The 23,096-nt window shown below is 43.6% G+C and overlaps 1 protein-coding gene across 2 annotated transcripts in view; it reads right to left on the bottom strand.

Annotated features, from left to right (window-relative positions):
• Nucleotides 1-23,096, bottom strand: part of LOC136624358 (zinc finger protein 182-like) — a 71,357-nt gene that overhangs the window by 5,635 nt on the left and 42,626 nt on the right. Inside the window, exons 1-3 of one of the 2 annotated variants that reach the window (XM_066598319.1) lie at nt 519-724; nt 306-429; nt 159-223 (exon numbers count right to left, since the gene is read on the bottom strand). The exons of the other annotated variant lie outside the window; for it this stretch is intronic. Of the exons in view, the coding sequence (XP_066454416.1) occupies nt 159-223; nt 306-429; nt 519-722 (393 nt within the window). The 5' untranslated portion in view covers nt 723-724. Of the gene's footprint in view, nt 1-158; nt 224-305; nt 430-518; nt 725-23,096 lie in introns of those variants that run through there. 2 annotated transcript variants of the gene reach the window in all.

The raw sequence follows: 23,096 nt of genomic DNA, 5'->3' as shown, positions 1-23,096 counted from the left end.
CTCCTCTATGTGTATACACATTTTATTCCTCAGCTACTCTAAAGTAACCTTGACTTCATAAAATTTTCCGTGCAATATATAATTAGACTGAACACAAGACCTTGTCAGCCATCCTACTGACCAGAGAGGAGATTTCATGAGACCTTCTCTCCATCTACCTGATCATCCTGTGGAAGAGAAGGATAGGGACATCTCTCCGCTGCTGTTCTCTTACTGGTTCTACCTGCAGAAAACACAGACAGCCACTGACTTCATTCTCTACATACCAATAATAAAGGCCGTGTGGATTTAGTCCTGTCTATTACCTGGTGATGGGGGGGACTGTTGGTCCTCCATCATGACGTCCTTGTACAGATCCTGGTGTCCTTCTAAATACTCCCACTCCTCTATGGAGAAATAGACAGTGACGTCCTGACACCTTATAGGAACCTGACAACACAATGATACTGTCATCACCCAGACACGTTATGGCGCCATAGCGTTACTGAATAATGTTCCAGCATTCCCAGCAGTGTCACCTCTCCAGTCAGCAGCCTAATCATCTTGTTGGTGAGTTCTAGGATCTTCTGTTCATCGATCTCCTCCAGTATCAGGGGGTGAGGTGGAGACCCTGTGATTGGACTAAGGGGTCTTCCCCATCCATCAGACACCGGGGCCTGACAGTCGTCACTAGAAGTCTTCTTCACTACCGTGTAATCCTGTTTATGGGGAGATACATCCATAAATATCCCTGCAGACATTCCCGGAGTCCTTCAAGTCTCCAGTTATGGCCAACAATTATTAAAATTCTTTTCACATCTGTGTGCATCATCTCTGTTGTTCTACTCAGTCACAGGAGCAGAAAAACTAAATGTTCAGAGTTTTGGTTCTGTTAGATGACAGACAATAATGACCTTCAACGACCTCCAGTTGCCTTATAGTAGATCTGTTGGGTTTCTGTCATTCTACCAGAACTACCGGCTCTATTATTTTCCCGGCACTTATGATGAATCTACAGTAAATCCTCTGCTGTAGATGTGACCAGAGACTGACATATATAAGAATGATGGAACGTGACGTCATCCCCAGAATCTCTCACCTCTCCTGTAAGCTGGAAGAGTATCTCTAGGGTGAGGTTGAATATACTCTCCGTTATCTTGTCCCGCTTCCTCTCCATCCTTGTCGGGTCAATCAGGAATATTATCTGATATAGAAGATATCAGCTGAGGATCCTGAAAGGGAAGAAGACAAGACAATGTAACCCTCCCCCTGCAAATCTCTGTATTATAGTGGATTCAAAGACAGCAATGAATATGCGTGTTTTTAGACGGGCGATTTTTAGTATGATTTCTGTGCGTTGCGGGATGCACACAAATTACACATGAAAAGAGTCCATTATTTTACATGGGTTAATTTACATGAGCGATTTTTCTCTTGAACTGATCGCAGAATGTCCTATTTTTGGGTGATACTGCTTATTATTTTCTTTGGAACAAAAAAAAACATTTGCACCACAATCGCATGCTGTACGGTGTTTATGCGAGTGCACCGTAAATGTTCTGTTTTTCTATTTTACTATTTGAACAACATGCTATTTTAACACACATGAAAATCTCATGTGCAGCGATGCTTTTTTTCACAAAGCACACATCGCACTCACAGGTAAGAATGCATATTAAAAGTTCAGTATTGGATCAGTCTTACACGCGCCAATATAAGTACGGTCTAAGGATGCATAAGCACAGACATTTAAAAAGTTGTGCCCGAGATTCTCGGGCGCAACAGTGATCAGTTAACACTTGGCCATCCCATCCATGTGCATCCGATGTGCGGGACACCACACAGTGACAGCTTCTGCTCTCAGCTGAGATTCGGACAAGAACGGGACATGCTGAAATTTATTTTTCTTGGACTATTCATCAGTATAAACCAAAAAGTCTATGTGAATCTTCCTCTATCAAATTAATGGATCTGAAAATGATTAAAAAAACATCGTGTGCGTGTACCCTAAAGATGATAAACACAATAATGGGATTTTTACCGCAAGGTTTATTGACCCGAACTCAGAGGATTATTGGGACCTATGATGCTTTGCATTCTGGTCAGTAAAACTCGTGGTTGGACTGGAACACACGTCTATATCACAGATGCGGAAATGTGTCCGGAATGTCCTCAGCTGAAACTTGCCTTTAACCCCTTGAGTGGCACGCCCAGAAATTTTCCGGGACGAGCTCCACTGCCGATAGTGATATAGCTTGGAAGATTTCAAGCTGTGACATTGTGCTCTGCCTGCACAGTCCCACAGAGAACAAAGCAAGACATTAAGAAGCAGGAAGATATTGCCGATCTGCCGGCAATCTCCTGCTTCTAATGTCCTGCTTTGTTTACAGGTTGCTATAGAGACCATCGGCTTGTCAGAAGCAAGCCGACGGTCTCTGTGCAGGGAGAGCTGATGCTTAGCTGTCAGAGGACAGCCAGGAACCAGCTCTTACAGCAGAGATCAGAGAAAACCTCTGATCTCTGTTGTGTTAACCCTTTACATGCTGCAGTCTATATGACTGCAGCATGTAAAGGGCTGTCACTGCAGCATGTAAAGGGCTGTCACCATCGGACCCCGGAAAGTGATCAGGGGGTCCTGATGGGTCCCTGTGGAAGTCCCCTAAAGGGACAAAAATAAAAAAACAAAAGTAAAAAAGTTATAAAAAAAAATAAAAACACTTGTCTCCCTTTACTTTGTAAAAAATTTAAAATAAAATCACACATGTGGTATCCGTGCGTCTTAATGACCCAGAGAAGGAAGTTGGTACATTATTTAACCCCTTAATGACATGGCCCCTTTTTTCTTTTTTCCCCCATTACTTTTTTTCCTCCCCGAAACATACAAAAACTGTATAAACTTGGTATTGCCAGAATCGTGCTGACTCAGAGAATAATGATAACACATTAGTTATTCTGCATGTTGAACGCCGTAAAAATGAAGTCCAAAAAACAAATGGCAGAATTTCTTTTTTTTCCCCCCAATCTCCCTACAAATGTTTTTACAAAAGTTATGCAATACATTATATATACCCAAAAAAGATGCCATCAAAAAGTACAACTTGTCCCGCAAAAAACAAGCCCTCATATGGCCTGGTCAATGGAAAAATGAAAAAGTTATGGCTCTTGGAACGCAACTGCAAAATTAGATGAAAATCAATGATTAGACCATTTAAAAAACCTGCCCTGGTGGGTACGACAGGGTCATAGAAAACCCGCCACTCAAGGGGTTAAGGGGGGTGGTCACAAAAAAAAATTACTAACTTCTGCACCCCACGTAAAATAGATTATTTTCACCAATCGTCAGCCCCCCTGGGATGCAGGTAAATGGCTACCATTGCCCCAGCACTGGCCTGGGGTTGTACGGCTTGGAGAAAGTCAGGTGACTGCTGCAGCCAATCAGAGTCTGCAGCAACACTGTCCCAAACTCCTGGCATCATACCACCCAGAATATTAGCACTGATGCAAGGAGTTCAACCTCTGATTGGAAGCAGCAGTAAACTAACTTCCATTCAGGGCTGAGGAGAGGCGAGAATGCTTTATTAATTTAAGGGGGGGTCCAGCAACTCTAAAAAAAATTTTTGTGATAAAACCCCATTAAATATCTAATATGCTACTGTGTTATATCTCTCCATGATGCGCTCCACTGTACATCGCTTCCCTCCTGTCCATACATAACTCACTCCGTTCTGCTAACACACTCAGACTAAGCACCTCTCTATTTCTAACTTCACATGCTCGCCTCCAAGATTCCTCTACAGCAGCACCGATCCTCTGGAATGCTCTACCCCACAACATCCGGACAATCCCTGACACACAGAGCTTCTGATGCACCTTAAAGACACACCTCTTCATAGAAGCATACCAATGATCTAGTCCCCCATCCCCACAATATGCCCTCTGTCTATTCCTATGGCTATCCTCTTTTGGCTTTCATGTAAACTTCCTGTTCCAGACCTGCTATATTACCACTACCCCGTTTGCTGTCACCGGGAAGAACTCACTGACTAAGTAGTAAAGCTTAACCTTTAATATTTAAATATATAAAATGGGGAGACAAACATATAAAAAAAATGTCTAAAATAAATGTCGCATTCCTCTGGATGCTCAGGAATTTGCGTATTGTGTGAGGGTTTGATAATATGCAAGGTCCCTTATAATACTTCAGGGTACCTGCTTATGATGGATTACAGACCCAAGACACCTTTCTTATTCCATCCAGAGCACAAATGCCACAAGCATACCGTATCTCTGTCTAAATGTGGTGTTAGAGTAAGGATGATACTACACATATATATTCCCAATAATTACTGCAAGAGCCAGGGCAAACGACTTTTACTGATGGTAGCTGTTATGCTGTGTGGAATATCACCAATATCAGTATATATTGAGCCCCTTATATCTGATAGAAGAAGACCCTTGTCAGATTGAGAGTTTATTGTGTCAATATGTCTTCAATATAGGTACTTAACCCCTTAGTGACCAAGCCTGTTTGCGCCTTAATGACCAGGCCAAATTTTGCAAATCTGACATGTGTCACTTTAACATGGAAAAACACCAGAAAGGTTTTGCATATCCAAGCAATTCTGACATTGTTTTTTGGCCACATGTTGTACTTCATTTAGGCGGAAAAAATAGACCGATAGAATTTGTGTTTATTTATTAAAAGCGCCAAAATTGGGAACATTTTGAAAAAATCGTCATTTTTTCACATTTCCAACTGCAATATCTTAAATATGTGCAAACATAAAAGAGAAATTTTTGCCAAGATTTATATTTCCACCCGTTTACTTTATTTTGGGCGCACATTGGAAAAACTTTCCTTTTTTTTTAACCATTTAGGAGACATACAAATTTAACATTACTTTTTAGCATTTTGAGGAACACTTTGTTTTCCTACACCAAGCCAAGATTGGAAAGGCTCATGAGTGTCAGAATAATAGATACCCCCACAAATGACCCCATTTTAAAAACTACACCCCTTAGTGTATTCACTGAGGGGTGTCATGAATATTTTGACTCCACAGTTTTTTTTCAAGAATTAATTCAATTTAGAGGAGAAAAAGTAAAATTTCATATTTTTGCAAATCTATCATTTTAAAGACATTTTTTTCCCCTATAGTTTACATGAAAATGAGGATTTACACCCCAAAATGGATACCCCTGTTTCTCCCGTGTTCAGAAATATACCCATTGTGGCCCTAATATTATATCTGAGTCCACAACGGGGCCCAAAACGAAAGGAGTAGTCAGTGTCTTTCAGAACAGAAATTTTGCTTGAAGTCCTTTTAGGCCCCATAGCACACATGTAGAGTTCTTGAGCGCCCAAAACCATAGAAAACCCCCACAAATGACCCTATTTTAAAAACTGGACCCCTTAAGGAATTTATCTAGGGGTGTACTGCTTATTTTGACCCCACAGTTTTTGAATGAATTTAAGCCAAGCAAAAGGAAAAAATTAGGATTTTCATTTTTTTGGCAATTCTGTCATTTTAAAAACAGCTTTTTTTGTACAACACAAACATGAATGAAGACTTGCACCCAAAAATGGATACCCCTGTTTGTCCCTTGTTCAGAGACATACCCATTGTGGCCCTAATCTTATGTCTGGATGCACAACAGGACCCAAAATGAAAGGAGTAGTCGGTGGCTTTCAGAACATAGATTTTGCTTGAAGTCCTTTTAGGCCCCATTGCCCACTTGTAGAGTGCTTGGGCGCCCAAAACCATAGAGAACCCCCACAAATGACCCCATTTTGAAAACTAGACTCCTTAACGAATTTATCTAGGGGTGTACTGCATATTTTGACCCCACAGTTTTTGAATAAATTCAAGCAAAGCAAAAGGAAAAAATTTGGATTTTTGTTTTTTTGGCAATTCTGTCATTTTAAAAACAGCTTTTTTTGTACAGCACACATGTGAATGAAGACTTGCACCCCAAAATGGATACCCCTATTTGTGCTGTTTTCAGAAATATACCCATTGTGGCCCTAATCTTATGTCCGCATGCACAACGGTGCGCAAAATGAAAGGAGTAATCGGTGGCTTTCAGAACATAGATTTTGCTTGAAGTCCTTTTAGGCCCCATTGCCCACTTGTAGAGTTCTTGAGCGGCCAAAACCATAGAGAACCCCCACAAATTATGCCATTTTGAAAACAAGACCCCTTAACGAATATGTCTAGGGGTGTACTGTGTATTTTAACCGTACAATTTTTGAATAGATCTAAGACAAGCAGTAAGAAAAAATTACGATTTTCATTCTTTGGGCTTTTGCGTCAATTTAAAAACAGTTTTTTTTATACAGCACACATATAAATGAAGACTTTCACCCCAAAATGGATACCCCTGTTTGTCCCGTGTTCAGAAACATACCCATTGTGGCCCTAATAGACTTACAAAACACATGGCTAGGCCTACAATGAAAGGAATACCCGTCGGATTTCAGGGTACAAGTGAATAAATTCCAGGCCCCATTGCCCACTTATTGAGCCATTGAGCGGCCAAACTATAAAGAACCCCCACAAATGACCCCATTTTGAAAACTAGACCCCTTAACAGATTCATCTAGGGGTGTACTGCGTATTTTGACCCCACAGTATTTGAATGAATCTAAGCAAAGCAGAAGGAAAAAGTTACGTTTTTTAATTTTTTTGGCAATTTTTTACATTTAAAAACAGTTTTTTTGTACAGTGTACACAGGAATGAAGATGTTCACCCCCAAATGGATACCCCCGTTTGTCCCGAGTTCAGAAACATACCCATTGTGGCCCTAATTTACTTACAGGACCCATGGCAAGGCCTATAAATGAGGGAACACCCGTTGGATTTCAGGGCACAACTGAATAAATCCCAGGCCCCATTGCTTATTTGTGCGGAATAAAAATTGACTCCCTAAAAATTTCCACCCCCCGCCCACACACTCCGCGCCCTTTTTGGCGGTCGCAAATCTTAGATAAAAGTAATAATGTGAACTGTGTGGTATTTCCGAAGACAGGGGTAATTACGGAGGCTGGTTGGAATGGGCCCATGGGGCAATAAAACCGGTATCCCCCCTCCTCTCATGCTTTTTGGGGGTATTTCTTGACCTCAGTGGCGGGTATGGGGTGTAAAAAGTGGCGCTCTGTGAGTCTCCGTAAGCCTGATGAGGTGCGGCGGTCGCACATAGAAGGCGCTCAACAAGCTGCTCCTGGAACTGCAGGAAGGCGAGCTTTCCTGGGGCTTCTTGTAAATTACGTATTACAGGTAGTGATCTGAATAACGCCGGGCTCACACGGACGTAGGTGGAATCCGCTAGCGGAGGCCCGCAGCGGATCCCGGCTGTGAGCCGGCTGTGACCCTACGTACAGCCGCGTAATGTACTGCGCATAACTGCCTACTCACACAGGCGGTCATGCGCAGTACCTTTTTTTTGTTTGTATTTCCCGCACCGTCGCTTAGCGATGACGCAGGTACCAGCAGCCCGTATACAACGTAGTGCGTATGGGCAGCGGGTATGTCCGCGACCATGGAGCACAATGGGCTCTATGTTGCGGATATCCGCGGTAAAATAGAACCTGCTGCGTTCTCTTTTCTGCGAGTGGATAACACAATTCCGACCCACTAATGTGAGCGGAATTGTGTAATCCAATGCAATTGATCAGCGTATTACCGCGGATCAGATGCATACGGGATCCGTAATTCCTATCCGGTCATGTGAGACCGACCTAAGGTAGATCTCTACCTTTTTATCACGTGACCGGCGACCACTCAATGAGGCCACCCGTCACTGCTCCAGGCTCTCGGCGACCGTTGGTCGCTGGGAGCAAGGAGATTTTAAGTTTTTCTGGGCTCCCCGACTCCTGCACATGTGTCCGGTGTTTTGACTGTGGTCGCATGTGCAGAATCCGGGTAAGTTCACGGATGAGGATCGCGTCGGGGTGCAAATACAGAGGCCTCCGGTAAAAAGTTTCATCTCCTCTCACCGATCGCATCAGTGAGGGGAGATGAAGCTTCAAATTTTTTTAAAACTTTTACGTGATCGCCATTATCCATTGTATAACGGCGAACACGTGACCAGGAACCGCTCACCGCGGCCCCCCGTGAAATCTCCAGGCTCTTGGCTCAGTTTTGTAGCCAGGAGCAGGGAGATTTTCAATTATTCTGGCAATCCACAGCTTTTGCGCATGCGTCCGCCATTTTGGCGACGGGCGTGTGCGCAGAAGCAGGGGTAATGTCCGCGGATAAATCTGGGGGCCTTATGTCCATACTTTCATCTCCCCTCACGGATATGATCCATGAGGGGAGATGAAACGTACCCTTTTTAAACTTTTTAAAAACTTTTAAAAACTTTTTTTACTTTTTTTTTTTTACTTTTTCACACTTTTTTTTTAACTTTACATGATCACTGTCATCTATTGGATGACAGTGATCATGTACCCAGTGACATCCCTCTGCTCTTGGCTACACATGGCAGCCGGGAGCAGAGGGATTTTGAATTTCCCGGGGCTCGAGCCCTTCTGTGCACTCGCCCGAGGGGGACTTCGGGTCCCGGAACCATCGGGACCTTGGGGAGGACTTAGGTGAGTATTTTCACCTCCCCTCCTGGTTCCCTGCTACCTTCAGGAGCCGTGAGGTTTTGAATTAGCCGGGGGCTCCCGGGCTTCTGCGCATGCGCCTGACGTAATCGTCTGGCGCGCATGCGCAGAAGGCCGCCGGCGGGTCCGGGAGGACCAGATCTCCGGGGGACACCGCCGACAAGCCGTGTGAGTATTTTCAGCTGCCCTGATGGATCCGATCCATCAGGGCAGCTGAATATCTGTATTTTTTCACTGTTTTATTTACTTTTTTGCGATCGGCGCTATCCATCGGATAGCGCCGATCGCAATACCGGGGGGCTGGTCCCCGCAGCCCGGGATGACAGCTCCATGCTGTCGGCTACCTGCGGACACCGACAGCATGGAGCTGCCACGTCCATAGCCCGAGGGGCTTTATTCTCTGTAGGACGCATGTTTTTACGTCCTCAGAGAATAAAGCCCACTTTGGGAGGACGTAAAAAGACTATGGCCCGGTCGTTAAGGGGTTAATTAAAGATGACATCTAATGGAATACCATTGGGATCCATATAGAAAGAAGGTACTCTATTGAGACGTAGAGACTCTCTAGCACCAAGATAGTCAAGGCTAGAATGGACTACTATATTGCATAGTCTATGTCCACTATGCCCTACTCAAAATGCCTGCACTTAATAGAATAGTGTTTTATGATAGACAAAACACTTTACTGATTTAGCCTATGTTCGATAGGATTTAATATATAGTGAATCCAATCACTGTCTAATGAACCCAATCGACGCGTTTCAATAGCCAAAGATAGTGGCTATATCATCAGGATTGGTAAAACCTAATGGCTGATTAATGATGCAGCCTCAGCCATTGGTAACTAGACTTAAGTGCTAAACAGCACGATATCCCAGCCCACATTCATAGGGCAACAATACGGATGTTACTAAGTGCAGCAGCCCAAAGCAACAGGACAAAACCTGCAGCCCTGCGGGCTGCAATGATATGATCTGAGATGGTAATTGGAGACAAATGTCAGACTTAAATATCCGTAGCTCCACCCCTCACTTACATGGGATCGTCCTATTTCCTCCAATCGGGTGGTCTGATGCGGTACTCCCTCTTCCTAGATTCTTGCGATACTATGACGTCATGACGCCACGTCGTATGGGCGTGTCTACACTCCAAAGGTTATGGTAGCGCAGGATTACGGCAAACCGACGTGGTGACGTCACGGCATTGCGATCCGGACCTTCAGATAGTGCCCAACTAATGAGTGTTAGCGCGTGCGCAGTGGAATATTCAAAATGCATGCGCAATAAGCAAAGTCCAACACTTAGTGCTTTACAACTGATACGGATCTCCTATATCACGGTGAGGATTGTGCACGCGCTCTGGACCATATTGAATACTTAGTCCACATAGGTTACACTATCCAACTACCGACCTAGCTAGCATGCATGATACCCAACGCATGCGCTGTAGATAAAATCCAGTACTTAGTACTTAAGTCCCATTCTGGATCTTATATAGGGTGGTGAAAGTTGCACACACACTCTGGACTCTATGGGTACCTATTCACACTAAGATATATTATCCATGTGTCAGAGATGTCATGGGTAAAAGGGGACTACCAGTAGCACATATATGGAAGAGGGTAAACCACATCATAAAGGATGTTAGGATCCCAGAGGTAACAAGACACAAGGCCAAAATCATGTTTAATATCAAAAGGTGCATATCATGCAAGTACCACAGGCAAGTTGTGCTACGCAGACTGACAATTATGATCCTATAAACACATTGGAGGATTCTGATGTCAAAACCGGATACTTATAAACAGCAGGATAGAATAAGGAGAAATATGGTAAGTAGACTTTCTTTATGATTACATGCTATTCTTTTTATCATCTTAGAACAGGATCATTCAGACAGGATCTTATACGGATTAAATCCTAATGCTACTCATTCATTCAATTATTGGCGAGGAGCAATTTTAGTAGATATTGAAAGAAATTTAGACTGTGCAGATACCTATACTTTGATGCTTAATAAACCTATGCTGAAAATCAAAACAGATCTTTTGTTCTTCTTTACTCCTCCCTATGATACAAACCATATCTCCATATGTGATCCTAATATCCCATGTTAATAGGTGGTGTATCAATTTTTCTTTATACCTTTTATGGATCATTTAGGGCCAGCATTGCAGGTTTAATTTATACACAGTCCTTGTGCAAGGATGGTAAAAGACAGTTGGAACCTAGTCATTATTTATGCACATTCCTTTAAAGGGTGGTAGATGACAATTAGAAACTGATTTATCAAATTACACATAAGAAAGACCACCACATAATTGGATTTAAATGAATGCCGCAAATGACAGGCATTCATTCAGGCCCCTAGGTGTGCACATATCAAGCCTAAAGATCCAAGCACATTCCTTCCGCAGTAGCTTCTTATCCAAGTCTCCTCTTCTGCCATTATCTCGGATACATTCAATTCCTCGAAAAGTCACCAGATCCGAATTATTTCCATGCTTCTCTTTCATATGGATTGCTAAACTAGTGTGTTCATTCCTGTTAATATTTCCAATGTGTGCCAAGTTTCTGCGACACAACTGTTGTTTTGTTTTTCCAATATATTCCATCGGACAGGGACAGGATGCTTGATAAATGACTCCACTGGTACGGCAATTGATGAACTCTTTGATCACATATTCCTTTTTGGTGGACGAACTTGAGAAGGTTTTACTCCGCCGCATATATCTGCAGGCTTTACAACCCCCACATGGGTAAGAGCCCTTGGGTGGCCATGTTGGTGCGGGAGCTAGAGATGTCAGGTGCCTATGCACCAGTCTGTCTCTAAGATTTCTACCTCGTCTGTATGTTATGTGAGGTATCTCCGATATGAACTCTTTCAGGTCAGTGTCGTCGGAGGGTGAAACTACCAGTAGTGATATGACAAGAAAAGGTCGCTTCCCAGATATGTTTAGGGGTCGAGGTACTAGTAGACAGAGAGCACGCAATAGAGCAAGAAATAGTCCCAATGAGAGGCGTTTTTTAGGTCAGCCGATCTCCAATTATATGCTACAGGATCGGGTAGGCCTAGGAACCTCCCAATAGAGACATCAGCGACCTCCAATATAGATGAGGAAACTACAATGACTCCACATACGGTATATGAAGATGAACTCCAAATTGTTAACTTATCTAGTAGAAGTCTGTCAACCGATGAACAATCTGTTTTGAAAAAAGGTCTCTCATTCATTCCTACTAATAGATACGATAATTTCTGTTGGACCAAGGATATATCACTGTTCCTACGGAAGCTCCGTTGGAAGAAGTTTTTTGCAATACAGGATAAAAAGAAATGCGTGGAGCTAGGTTTAGACCCTGGCGACCGAGAGGCATTGAGTGTACTAGAATCCTTGGAACAAGAAGGGATAAGACATCCAGGACATGGACCCTTTACTGCATTAAAACCTAAAAACACCAGCACACCCTCTGGAGAATCTCCTTTCATCAATCTCTTTGAATCTATGGTTAATAGAGAGCTAAAGGATCTATCTAAAGTGAAGAGATGGAGTAAACAAAATCTGACACCAAATGAGATGAAAGCATTATTAACAATCGAAAAAGATACCGAGATTATAATCAAACCCTCAGATAAAGGGGGAAATATTGTGGTGTTAGACCATCAAAAGTATCGGGAAATGTGCTTTACAATACTGAGAGATAGATCTACATATAAGATCTTGGATCGAGACCCTACTGACCAATTCATGGGTGACCTGAAAGAAATCCTGGCATCAGCAAAATCAAACTCTTTGATAGGGGACAAAGAATTTGCGTTTATGTACCCAGTGAGCCCTCAAATTGCCATCTTTTACGGGCTCCCTAAGGTGCATAAAGGTCTATCCCCCTTAAAGGGCAGACCGATTATCTCGGGCATCGATAGTCTCACCCAAGGCGTTAGTAAATACCTTGATGAAATATTGAGACCATTTGTCGAGGCATTACCTGCCTATACTAGAGACACCATGGATGTACTCAAACGTCTCGAAGGAGTATGTTTATCTCCAGAGACGAAACTAGCAAGCCTTGATGTAGAATCTCTGTATAGCTCCATCCCGCATACAGGGGGGCTTAAAGCAGTGGAGTTCTTTTTAAGACAACGAGGGCTACATCTGCAAGAACATAACATCCTGGTGCTAAATCTTCTAAAGTTTGTCCTTGAACACAACTATTTCCTATTTGATAGGAAATTCTTCCACCAGCTCAGGGGTACGGCTATGGGGAGCCCTTGTGCCCCCAGTTATGACAACCTATACCTGGGCTGGGGGGAGGGAACAATGGTGTTCAGGGAAGAGAATGAGAAATGGACAAGATTCGTCGAATTATGGATAAGGTACATCGACGATGTCTTGATACTTTGGACGGGTGAGACTAGCGAATTTCATGCCTTCATTCAACATCTAAATCAAAATGATCTTAATTTGCTGTTGACAGCCGAAATTGATCCCGTCAAAATTACATTTCTGGATCTTCACATCTCTCGGTCTGAGAACAATTTACTTGAGACTACTATTTTTCGCAAGGAAACCGCGACAAACACATTGCTCCACTGGACAAGTCACCATCCCCTGCCATTAAAGCGGGGAATTCCAAAAAGCCAGTTTATTAGAGCAAGACGTAACTGTTCCAGCGAAAATGAATTTAATATTCAATCACGTGAGATGAAAAAGCGATTCAGTAATAGAGGCTATCCAGAACATGTTATCAATAGGGCTGAAACATCTGCCAGGAATTTGAACAGGGATTGTCTACTGGAACCCAGAGAGAAACCTACGGACAAAACGATACGTGTAATCGGGTCATTTGACGATAGATCCCAAGATGTAAGGAACATTCTTGGTAAATATTGGGATATTCTTAAAAAAGACACTGACCTGAAAGAGTTCATATCGGAGATACCTCACATAACATACAGACGAGGTAGAAATCTTAGAGACAGACTGGTGCATAGTCACCTGACATCTCTAGCTCCCGCACCAACATGGCTTCCTAAAGAGCCACCCAAGGGCTCTTACTCATGTTGGTGGGCTCTTAACCAGTCCAGAGTGTGTGTGCAACTTTCACCACCCTATATAAGATCCAGAATGGGACTTAAGCACTAAGTACTGGATTTTATCTACAGCGCATGCGTTGGGTATCATGCATGCTAGCTAGGTCGGTAGTTGGATAGTGTAACCTATGTGGACTAAGTATTCAATATGGTCCAGAGCGCGTATCAGTTGTAAAGCACTAAGTGTTGGACTTTGCTTATTGCGCATGCATTTTGAATATTCCACTGTGCACGCGCTAACACTCATTAGTTGGGCACTATCTGAAGGTCCGGATCGCAATGCCGTGACGTCACCACGTCAGTTTGCCGTAATCCTGCACTACCCTAACCTTTGGAGTGTAGACACGCCCATACGACGTGGCGTCATGACGTTATAGTATCGCGAGAATCTAGGAAGAGGGAGTACCGCATCAGACCACCCGATTGGAGGAAATAGGACGATCCCATGTAAGTGAGGGGTGGAGCTATGGATATTTAAGTCTGACATTTGTCTCCAACTACCATCTCTGACCATATCATTGCAGCCCGCAGGGCTGCAGGTTTTGTCCTGTTGCTTTGGGCTGCTGCACTTAGTAACATCCGTATTGTTGCCCTATGAATGTGGGCTGGGATATCGTGCTGTTTAGCACTTAAGTCTAGTTACCAATGGCTGAGGCTGCATCATTAATCAGCCATTAGGTTTTACCAATCCTGATGATATAGCCACTATCTTTGGCTATTGAAACGCGTCGATTGGGTTCATTAGACAGTGATTGGATTCACTATATATTAAATCCTATCGAACATAGGCTTAATCAGTAAAGTGTTTTGTCTATCATAAAACACTATTCTATTAAGTGCAGGCATTTTGAGTCGGGCATAGTGGACATAGACTATGCAATATAGTAGTCCATTCTAGCCTTGACTATCTTGGTGCTAGAGAGTCTCTATGTCTCAATAGAGTACCTTCTTTCTATATGGATCCCAATGGTATTCCATTAGATGTCATCTTTAATTAAGTACCTATATTGAAGACATATTGACACAATAAACTCTCAATCTGACAAGGGTCTTCTTCTATCAGATATAAGGGGCTCAATATATACTGATATTGGTGATATTCCACACAGCATAACAGCTACCATCAGTAAAAGTCGTTTGCCCTGGCTCTTGCAGTAATTATTGGGAATATATATGTGTAGTATCATCCTTACTCTAACACCACATTTAGACAGAGATACGGTATGCTTGTGGCATTTGTGCTCTGGATGGAATAAGAAAGGTGTCTTGGGTCTGTAATCCATCATAAGCAGGTACCCTGAAGTATTATAAGGGACCTTGCATATTATCAAACCCTCACACAATACGCAAATTCCTGAGCATCCAGAGGAATGCGACATTTATTTTAGACATTTATGTTATATGTTTGTCTCCCCATTTTATATATTTAAATATTAAAGGTTAAGTTTTACTACTTAGTCAGTGAGTTCTTCTCGGTGACAGTATATTTAGTTCGAAGGACGTCATTGCCACGGTGATACCCTACCCCGTTTGTGTCCGAAAAAACTGTATATCACATATTATCGTCACTTTGCTGTGTTCCCCCTTGCTCCACCTCCTCTCCCTGTACCTTTTGTATCAACCTCACCTCCGTTCCTTCCAAATAATGGAATACCACATGTAACTTTTGTAATTTCTGTAATTTTTGTAATTTCTTCATCCCCTAATGGAGTCCCCTCACTATTGAACACTGCGTATAAAGCATTAAATCTATACCTTACACAGTTGACTTCCCAAGTCCTCTCACATGGGATCACGAGAATTAATAATAAATACAGATCATCTTGGAGCTTCAATGATGAAGGGAAATCAAGATGTGAAAAACAACAGTCTGTATAGAGCCAATAAGATACAGTAGGGATCAACTATTTTTTTTTTTTGGGGGGGTGGGGGGTTATTTTCACTTTTCAAAAGCTATAACATTATTTTATCATCAACATGGCTATATGTGTAGCTTTTATTGGTACTATTTTTCAGGTACACATAATGCATTGCATAACTGTTCTTAATTTGTTTGGAGGCCGGGTAGAAAAAAAACGCCATTAAGTTCTTGGGCTATGTTTACACAATGGAACAAAGAACATAAGCCACCACAGGTAACGTGAAATAATAGAGGGAGAGGGGAACTTTCCCTATATGGGCCCTAATGCAAAATCTGTAACAGGGCCCCCAACTATAATGCTTTTTACCTAGTTCTAGGTTCCCTATATAGAGAAGAGAGGCCTTAGGGGCCCCCTAAGGCTCCTAGGCCCAGGTGCAATTTCATCCCCTGTAGTTACACCCCTGTGTACCTGCCTATAGCAGAGGTCCCGGCCTTATAAGGACGCTCCCAAACCCTGATCCTAGGCTACTCCCTGTTCCTATCTAGGACAGAAGTAAACAAGTAAGAATACAACTACCACCAAAAACTAGAGTACGTACCTTGAAAGGAGAAGGAAAAAATAGGAGACCAAGATCCAATTCTGATTCCAACAACCATTCAGCACAGATCCACAGCCAAGACAGGAATAAAAGCCCTCCCAGATTGCTAAGCAAGTGTAACAGGTAGCAGAACACTCCCACAGACACTCCCACCATTGCTAGAGAAAGTTAAGAGGAAATTCCAAAATTGCATCAGCATAAACCAGACCTCCGGTAACAAAAACCAAAACCGGAAGGGGCTCCAAGTACTAAACACGTCATGGATGGGGATAATTCTGAGACTGTAGGAATCAGAAAAAGTGTCATTTTGTGGGAAATTTGGAGAAACCACTTGTTATATCAGGGAGAGTGGAAAGTCTGCAAAGATCAAGCAAGGCTGAAAATATTAAACAAAAAATATACTTTAGAACTAGAGATGAGCGAACGTGCTCGGCCACGCCCCTTTTTCACCCGAATACCGCGATTTTCGAGTACTTCCGTAGTCGGGCGAAAAAATTCGGGGGTCGCCGTGGCGGTGCGGGGGGTTGCAGCGGGGAGTGGGGGGGAGAGAGAGAGAGAGAGGGCTCCCCCCTGTTCCCCGCTGCTACCCCCCATGCCGCCACGCCTATCCCTGCCCCCCGGCGCACCCGAGTACTTTTCGCCCGAGTAGTGAAGTACTCGAAAATCGTGGTGCTCGATTGCGAAATCGCCCTTACCGAGTATGTTCGCTCATCTCTATTTAGAACCCAATACAACATCCAACATTCCCTATTTAAAAATATTTTGAGCAAAAAGTGGGAAACTCTATGGGGATATCCGCTCTTAATTACTAAAATTCCAGAACATCCATCAGTGGTCTTCCATAGAAACCATAGGCTGCTATTTTGGAACCTTCTCCTCACCATTGCAAACACAGCGCTCTCCACAGTATTCGATCAGCCATGGATCCATCATTAAAGGACTCCTTTAAGTGTGGGATACGGGGGTTGTAAGTGTTGCTCTAACATTTATCATAACTGGAAGGAAATCGATACAGGACAATTAACCCCTTAACGACCAGCCCATAGTGTTTTTACGTCCTCCCGAAGTGGGCCTTATTCTCTGAGGACGTAAAAACATGCTTCCTGCAGAGAATAATGCCCCTCGGGCTGTGGACGTGACAGCTCCATGCTGTTGGTGTCCGCAGGTAGCTGACAGCATGGAGCTGTCATCCCGGGCTGTTCGGAGCCCCCCCCCGGCATTGCGATCGGCGCTATGCAATGGATAGCGCCGATCGCAAAAAAAGTAAATAAAAGTACATAAAAGTTAAAGATTCAGCTGCTCTGATGGATCGGATCCATCGGAGCAGCTGAAATTACTCACCGAGGTCTGGCACGCTGCTCCCCGCTCTCCTGCCGCTCCGGGGCCCGAAGCCGGTCTTCTGCGCATGCGCGCCAGGCGGCATTACGTCAGCCGCATGCGCAGAAGGCCCGGCGGCGCGGGAGATTTAAAATCTCCTGGCTCCCGGCTCCTGTAGGTAGCCGGGAGGCAGGAGATGTCAGCGGGGACTGCGGTGAGCGGTCCCCAGTACCGCGATCGCCGTTATCCAATGGTTAGCGGCGATCGCGAAAAAGTTAAAAAAAAGTTTTAAAAAAGTCAGTTTCACCTCCCCTCATGGATCGGATCCATGAGGGGAGGTGAAAATACTCACCCCCAGTCCTCAGCGGTGTCCCGATGTCCCGGGACCCGAATCCCCGTCTGCGCATGCGCGCCCGATGATTGACATCGGGCGCGTGAACAGACGGGCTCGAGCCCCGGGAAATTTAAAATCCCTCTGCTTCTGGCTGCCATGTGTAGCTAGGAGCAGAGAGATTATACCGGGGACATGATCACTGTCATCCAATGGATGACAGTGATCATGTAAAGTGAGAAAAAAGTGTAAAAAAGTAAAAAAAAAAAAAAAGTAAAAAAAAGTTTTTAAAAGTTTAAAAAGCGTACGTTTCATCTCCCCTCATGGATCATATCCGTGAGGGAGGATGAAAGTACGTACCTAAGGCCCCCAGATTTATCCGCGGACCATACCCCAGCTTCTGCACACGCGCCCGTCGCCAAAATGGCGGGCGCATGCGCAAAAGCTGTGGATTGCCAGGATAATTTAAATTCTCCCTGCTCCTCGCTACAAAACGTAGCCAAGAGCATGGAGATTTAATGGGGGTCCGCGGTGAGCGGTTCCTGGTCACGTGTTCGCTATTATCCAATAATGGCGATCACATAAAAGTAAAAAAAAAAATTTGAAGTTTCATCTCCCCTCACTGATGCGATCGGTGAGAGGAGATGAAACTTTTTACCGGAGGCCTGCGTATTTGAATCCCGACGCGATCTTCCTCCGTGGACCTTCCAGGATTCTGCACATGCGATTGCCGGCAAAAAGCCGGACACATGCGCAGGAGTCAGGGAACCCAGGAAATTTAAAATCTCCTTGCTCCCAGTGACCAACGGTCACAGAGAGCCTGGAGCAGTGACCAGGGGCCTCGTTGAGCGGTCCCCGGTCACGTGATAAAAAGGTAGCGATCTACCTTAGGTCGGTCTCACATGACCGGATAGGAATGACGGATTCCGCATGCGTCTGATCCGTGGTAATACGCAGATCAATCGCATTGGATTACACAATTCCGCTCACATTAGCGGGTCAGAATTGCGTAATCCACTCGCAGAAAAGAGAACGCAGCAGGTTCTATTTTACTGCGGATATCGGCAACATAGAGCCCATTGTGCTCCATGGTCATGGATATACCCGCAGTCCATACGCAACTACATTGTATACGGGCTGCGGGTACCCCCGTCATCGCTAAGCGATGGTGCGGGAAATACAAACAAAGGTGTACTGTGCATGACCGCCTGTGTGAGTACGCAGTTATGCGCAGTACATTACGCAGCCGTACGCAGGGTCACAGCCGGGCTCACAGATGAGATCCGCTGTGGGCCTCCGCAAGCGGATTCCGCCTGCACCCGCGTGAGCCCGGCGTTATTCAGACCGCTACCTGTGATACGTATTTTACAAGAACCCCCGGGAACGCTCGCTTTCCTGCAGTTCCAGGAGCACCTTGTTGAGCGCCTTCTGTGTGAGACCGCCGCACCTCATCAAGCTTACGGAGACTCACGGAACGCCACTTTTTACACCCCATACCCGCCACTGAGGTCATGAAATACCCCCAAAAAGCATGAGAGGAGGGGGGGGGATACCCGGTTTTATTGCCCCATGGGCCTATTCCAACCAGCCTCCGTAATTACCCCTGTCTTCGGAAATACTACACAGTTCACATTTTTACTTTTATCTAAGATTTGCGAACGCCAAAAAGGGTGCGGAGGGGGAGGGGGGGAATTTTTAGGGAGTCAATCTTTATTCTGTACAAATAAGCAATGGGGCCTGGAATTTATTCAGTTGTGCCCTAAAATCCAACAGGTGTTCCGTCCTTTATAGGCCTTGCCATGCGTCCTGTAAGTAGATTAGGGCCACAATGGGTATGTTTCTGAACTCGGGACAAACGGGGGTATCCATTTTGGGGTGAACGTCTTCATTCCTATGTGCACTGTACAAAAAAACTTTTTAAATTGAAAAAATTGCCAAAAAAATTGAAAATCGTAACTTTTTCCTTCTGCTTTGCTTAGATTCATTCAAATACTGTGGGGTCAAAATACGCAGTACACCCCTAGATGAATTCGTTAAGGGGTCTAGTTTTCAAAATGGGGTCATTTGAGGGGGTTCTTTATAGTTTTGGCCGCTCAATGGCTCTATAAGTGGGCAATGGGGCCTGAAATTTATTCAGTGGTACCCTGAAATCCAACGGGTATTCCTTTCATTGTAGGCCTAGCCATGGGTCCTGTAAGTCTATTAGGGCCACAATGGGTATGTTTCTGAACACGGGACAAACAGGGGTATCCATTTTGGGGTGAAAGCCTTCATTTATATGTGTGCTGTACAAAAAAAACTGTTTTTAAATTGACACAATAGCCCAAAAAATGAAAATCCTATTTTTTTCCTTTTGCTTTGCTTAAATTTATTCAAAAACTGTGGGGTCAAAATATGCAGTACATCCCTAGATAAATTCGTTAAGGGGTCTAGTTTTCAAAATGGGGTCATTTGTGGGGGTTCTATATGGTTTTGGGCGCTCAAGAACTCTACAAGTGGGCAATGGGGCCTAAAAGGACTTCAAGCAAAATCTATGTTCTGAAAGCCACCAATTACTCCTTTTATTTTGGGCCCCGTTGTGCATGCGGACATAAGATTAGGGCCACAATGGGTATATTTCTGAAAACAGCACAAACAGGGGTATCCATTTTGGGGTGTAAGTCTTCCTTCATATGTGTGCTGTACAAAAAAAGCTGTTTTTAAAATGACAGAATTGCCAAAAAAACAAAAATCCAAATGTTTTCCTTTTGCTTTGCTTGAATTTATTCAAAAACTGTGGGGTCAAAATGCGCAGTACACCCCTAGATAAATTCGTTAAGGAGTCTAGTTTTCAAAATGGGGTCATTTGTGGGGGTTCTCTATGGTTTTGGGCGCTCAAGAACTCTACAAGTGGGCAATGGGGCCTAAAAGGACTTCAAGCAAAATTTGTGTTCCGAAAGCCACCGGTCGCTCCTTTCATTTTGGGCTCCGTTGTGTATCCAGACATAAGATTAGGGCCACAATGGGTATGTCTATGAACACGGGACAAACAGGGGTATCCATTTTTGGGTGCAAGTCTTCCTTCATATGTGTGCTGTACAAAAAAAGCTGTTTTTAAAATGACAGAATTGCCGAAAAAACGAAAATCACAATTTTTTCCTTTTGCTTGGTTTGAATTCATTCAAAAACTGTGGGGTCAAAATATGCAGTACACCCCTAGATAAATTCCTTAAGGGGTCTAGTTTTCAAAATGGGGTCATTTGTGGGGGTTTTCTATGGTTTTGGGCGCTCAAGAACTCTACATGTGTGCTATGGGGCCTAAAAGGACTTCAAGCAAAATTTCTGTTTTGAAAGACACTGACTACTCCTTTCATTTTGGGCCCCGTTGTGGACTCAGATATAACAATAGGGCCACAATGGGTATATTTCTGAACACGGGAGAAATAGGGGTATCCATTTTGGGGTGTAAATCCTCATTTTCATGTAAACTATAGGAAAAAAATATGTCTTTAAAATGACAGATTTGCAAAAATATGAAATTTTACTTTTTCTCCTCTAAATTGAATTAATTCCTGAAAAAAAACTGTGGGGTCAAAATACTCATGACACCCCTCAGTGAATACATTAAGGGGTGTAGTTTTTAAAATGAGGTCATTTGGGGGGGTATCTATTATTCTGACACTCATGAGCCTTTCCAATCTCGGCTTGGTATAGGAAAACAAAGTGTTCCTCAAAATGCTAAAAAGTAATGTTAAATTTGTACGTCTCCTAAATAGTTAAAAAAAACGAAAGTTTTTCCAATGTGCGCCCAAAATAAAGTAAACGGGTGGAAATATAAATCTTAGCAAAAATTTCTATATTATGTTTGCACATATTTAAGATATTGCAGTTGGAAATGTGAAAAAATGACGATTTTTTCAAAATTTTCCCAATTTTGGCGCTTTTAATAAATAAACACAATTTCTATTGGTCTATTTTTTCCGCCTAAATGAAGCACAACATGTGGCGAAAAAACGATGTCAGAATCGCTTGGATATGCAAAACCTTTCTGGTGTTTTTCCATGTTAAAGTGACACATGTCAGATTTGCAAAATTTGGCCTGGTCATTAAGGCGCAAACAGGCTTGGTCACTAAGGGGTTAAATCAATACCCCTTAGGGACTTTATGAATTGTGGTTTGACCTACATCTACTTGCTGGATTGCCTACTTGCTGAAAACTAGAGCAAACCAGTATCGCTGGAATATCCAGATGGGGTTCACGAAGCATGGTGCCTCTAAACATTTTCTCGGCTACCATGATAGTGACCCCACCTACATACGTTTGACACCACTGGAAAAGAGTCCTCATTTCCTATGTGCGCAAAAAAAAATCACATCTGTTAGAACCATTGGTTTCCTATGAAGTGCTCACATTTCCATTTTTTAGAGGCTCAAAATACTCGTACCTACAAAAGATAGGACAGGCGTGCTTATAATGCGTGGCGGTAAGGTCCGTGCTGCCCATAAAGACAGCAGTGACGGGATTAGGGGACTTTGTTTGGAGGGCGGATAGAAAAAAAAGCATTAAGTTCCTGGGCTATGTTTACATAGTTGAACAAAGAACATAAACCACCATAGGTAACATGTGAAATAACAGATGGAGAGGGGAACTTTCTGTATATGGGCCCTAATGCAAAATCTGTTAAGCCCCGCGAGGAGTCCTCTCATCACTGAACACTGTAACAGCACTATAAGTTATATAAGTATATAAGTCTTCTTATGCATAATCTCCCTGCTATGATGATACATCTATACCCTGATAGACGGATACCTGACATTTTAGCACGTCACACCGTCATGCTGCTGTCCTTCACTGAGCTTTGCAGTATGTGCAACCTCCAGCCCCGTGGAAGCACAGTTTACACTACACAGGGCTGGGTAATCTGTTTGTACATTGCCTGGCAACCGGGAGAGGTGAGACACCTCCCCTAGGCTGACATAAGCTGATGATGTCATCGCACATGTGCAGTTGCCCCTACAGGTCTAGTCTGGGTATGGGCACTCCTGGGAGTGAGATAGAGGCGGAGCCTGTGCTCTGATGAGTGAGAGACGCCAGGCAGCAGCTCCATGTGCTCATCATGGGGAACCTGAGGATCTCAGACTGGTGCAGTATACTTTTTTCTATGCACATTTAATTTATAATGAAAGAAGATCAGCTGTGCTGCCCTGCTTTGGATTTGCTGTCACCACTTGTGGGTTGGACACTGTGTCTGACCCAGTGCATGATTGGATGTGTTTTTTCTATCTGTGGCTATATATTCTGTCTCTGTCTGTGTCCTTGTTATGCTTGA

This window comes from Eleutherodactylus coqui, chromosome 4 (genome assembly GCF_035609145.1).
Source record: "Eleutherodactylus coqui strain aEleCoq1 chromosome 4, aEleCoq1.hap1, whole genome shotgun sequence".
NCBI classification, from domain to species: Eukaryota; Metazoa; Chordata; class Amphibia; order Anura; family Eleutherodactylidae; genus Eleutherodactylus; species Eleutherodactylus coqui.
This window is presented reverse-complemented; position numbering and strand designations above follow the sequence as displayed.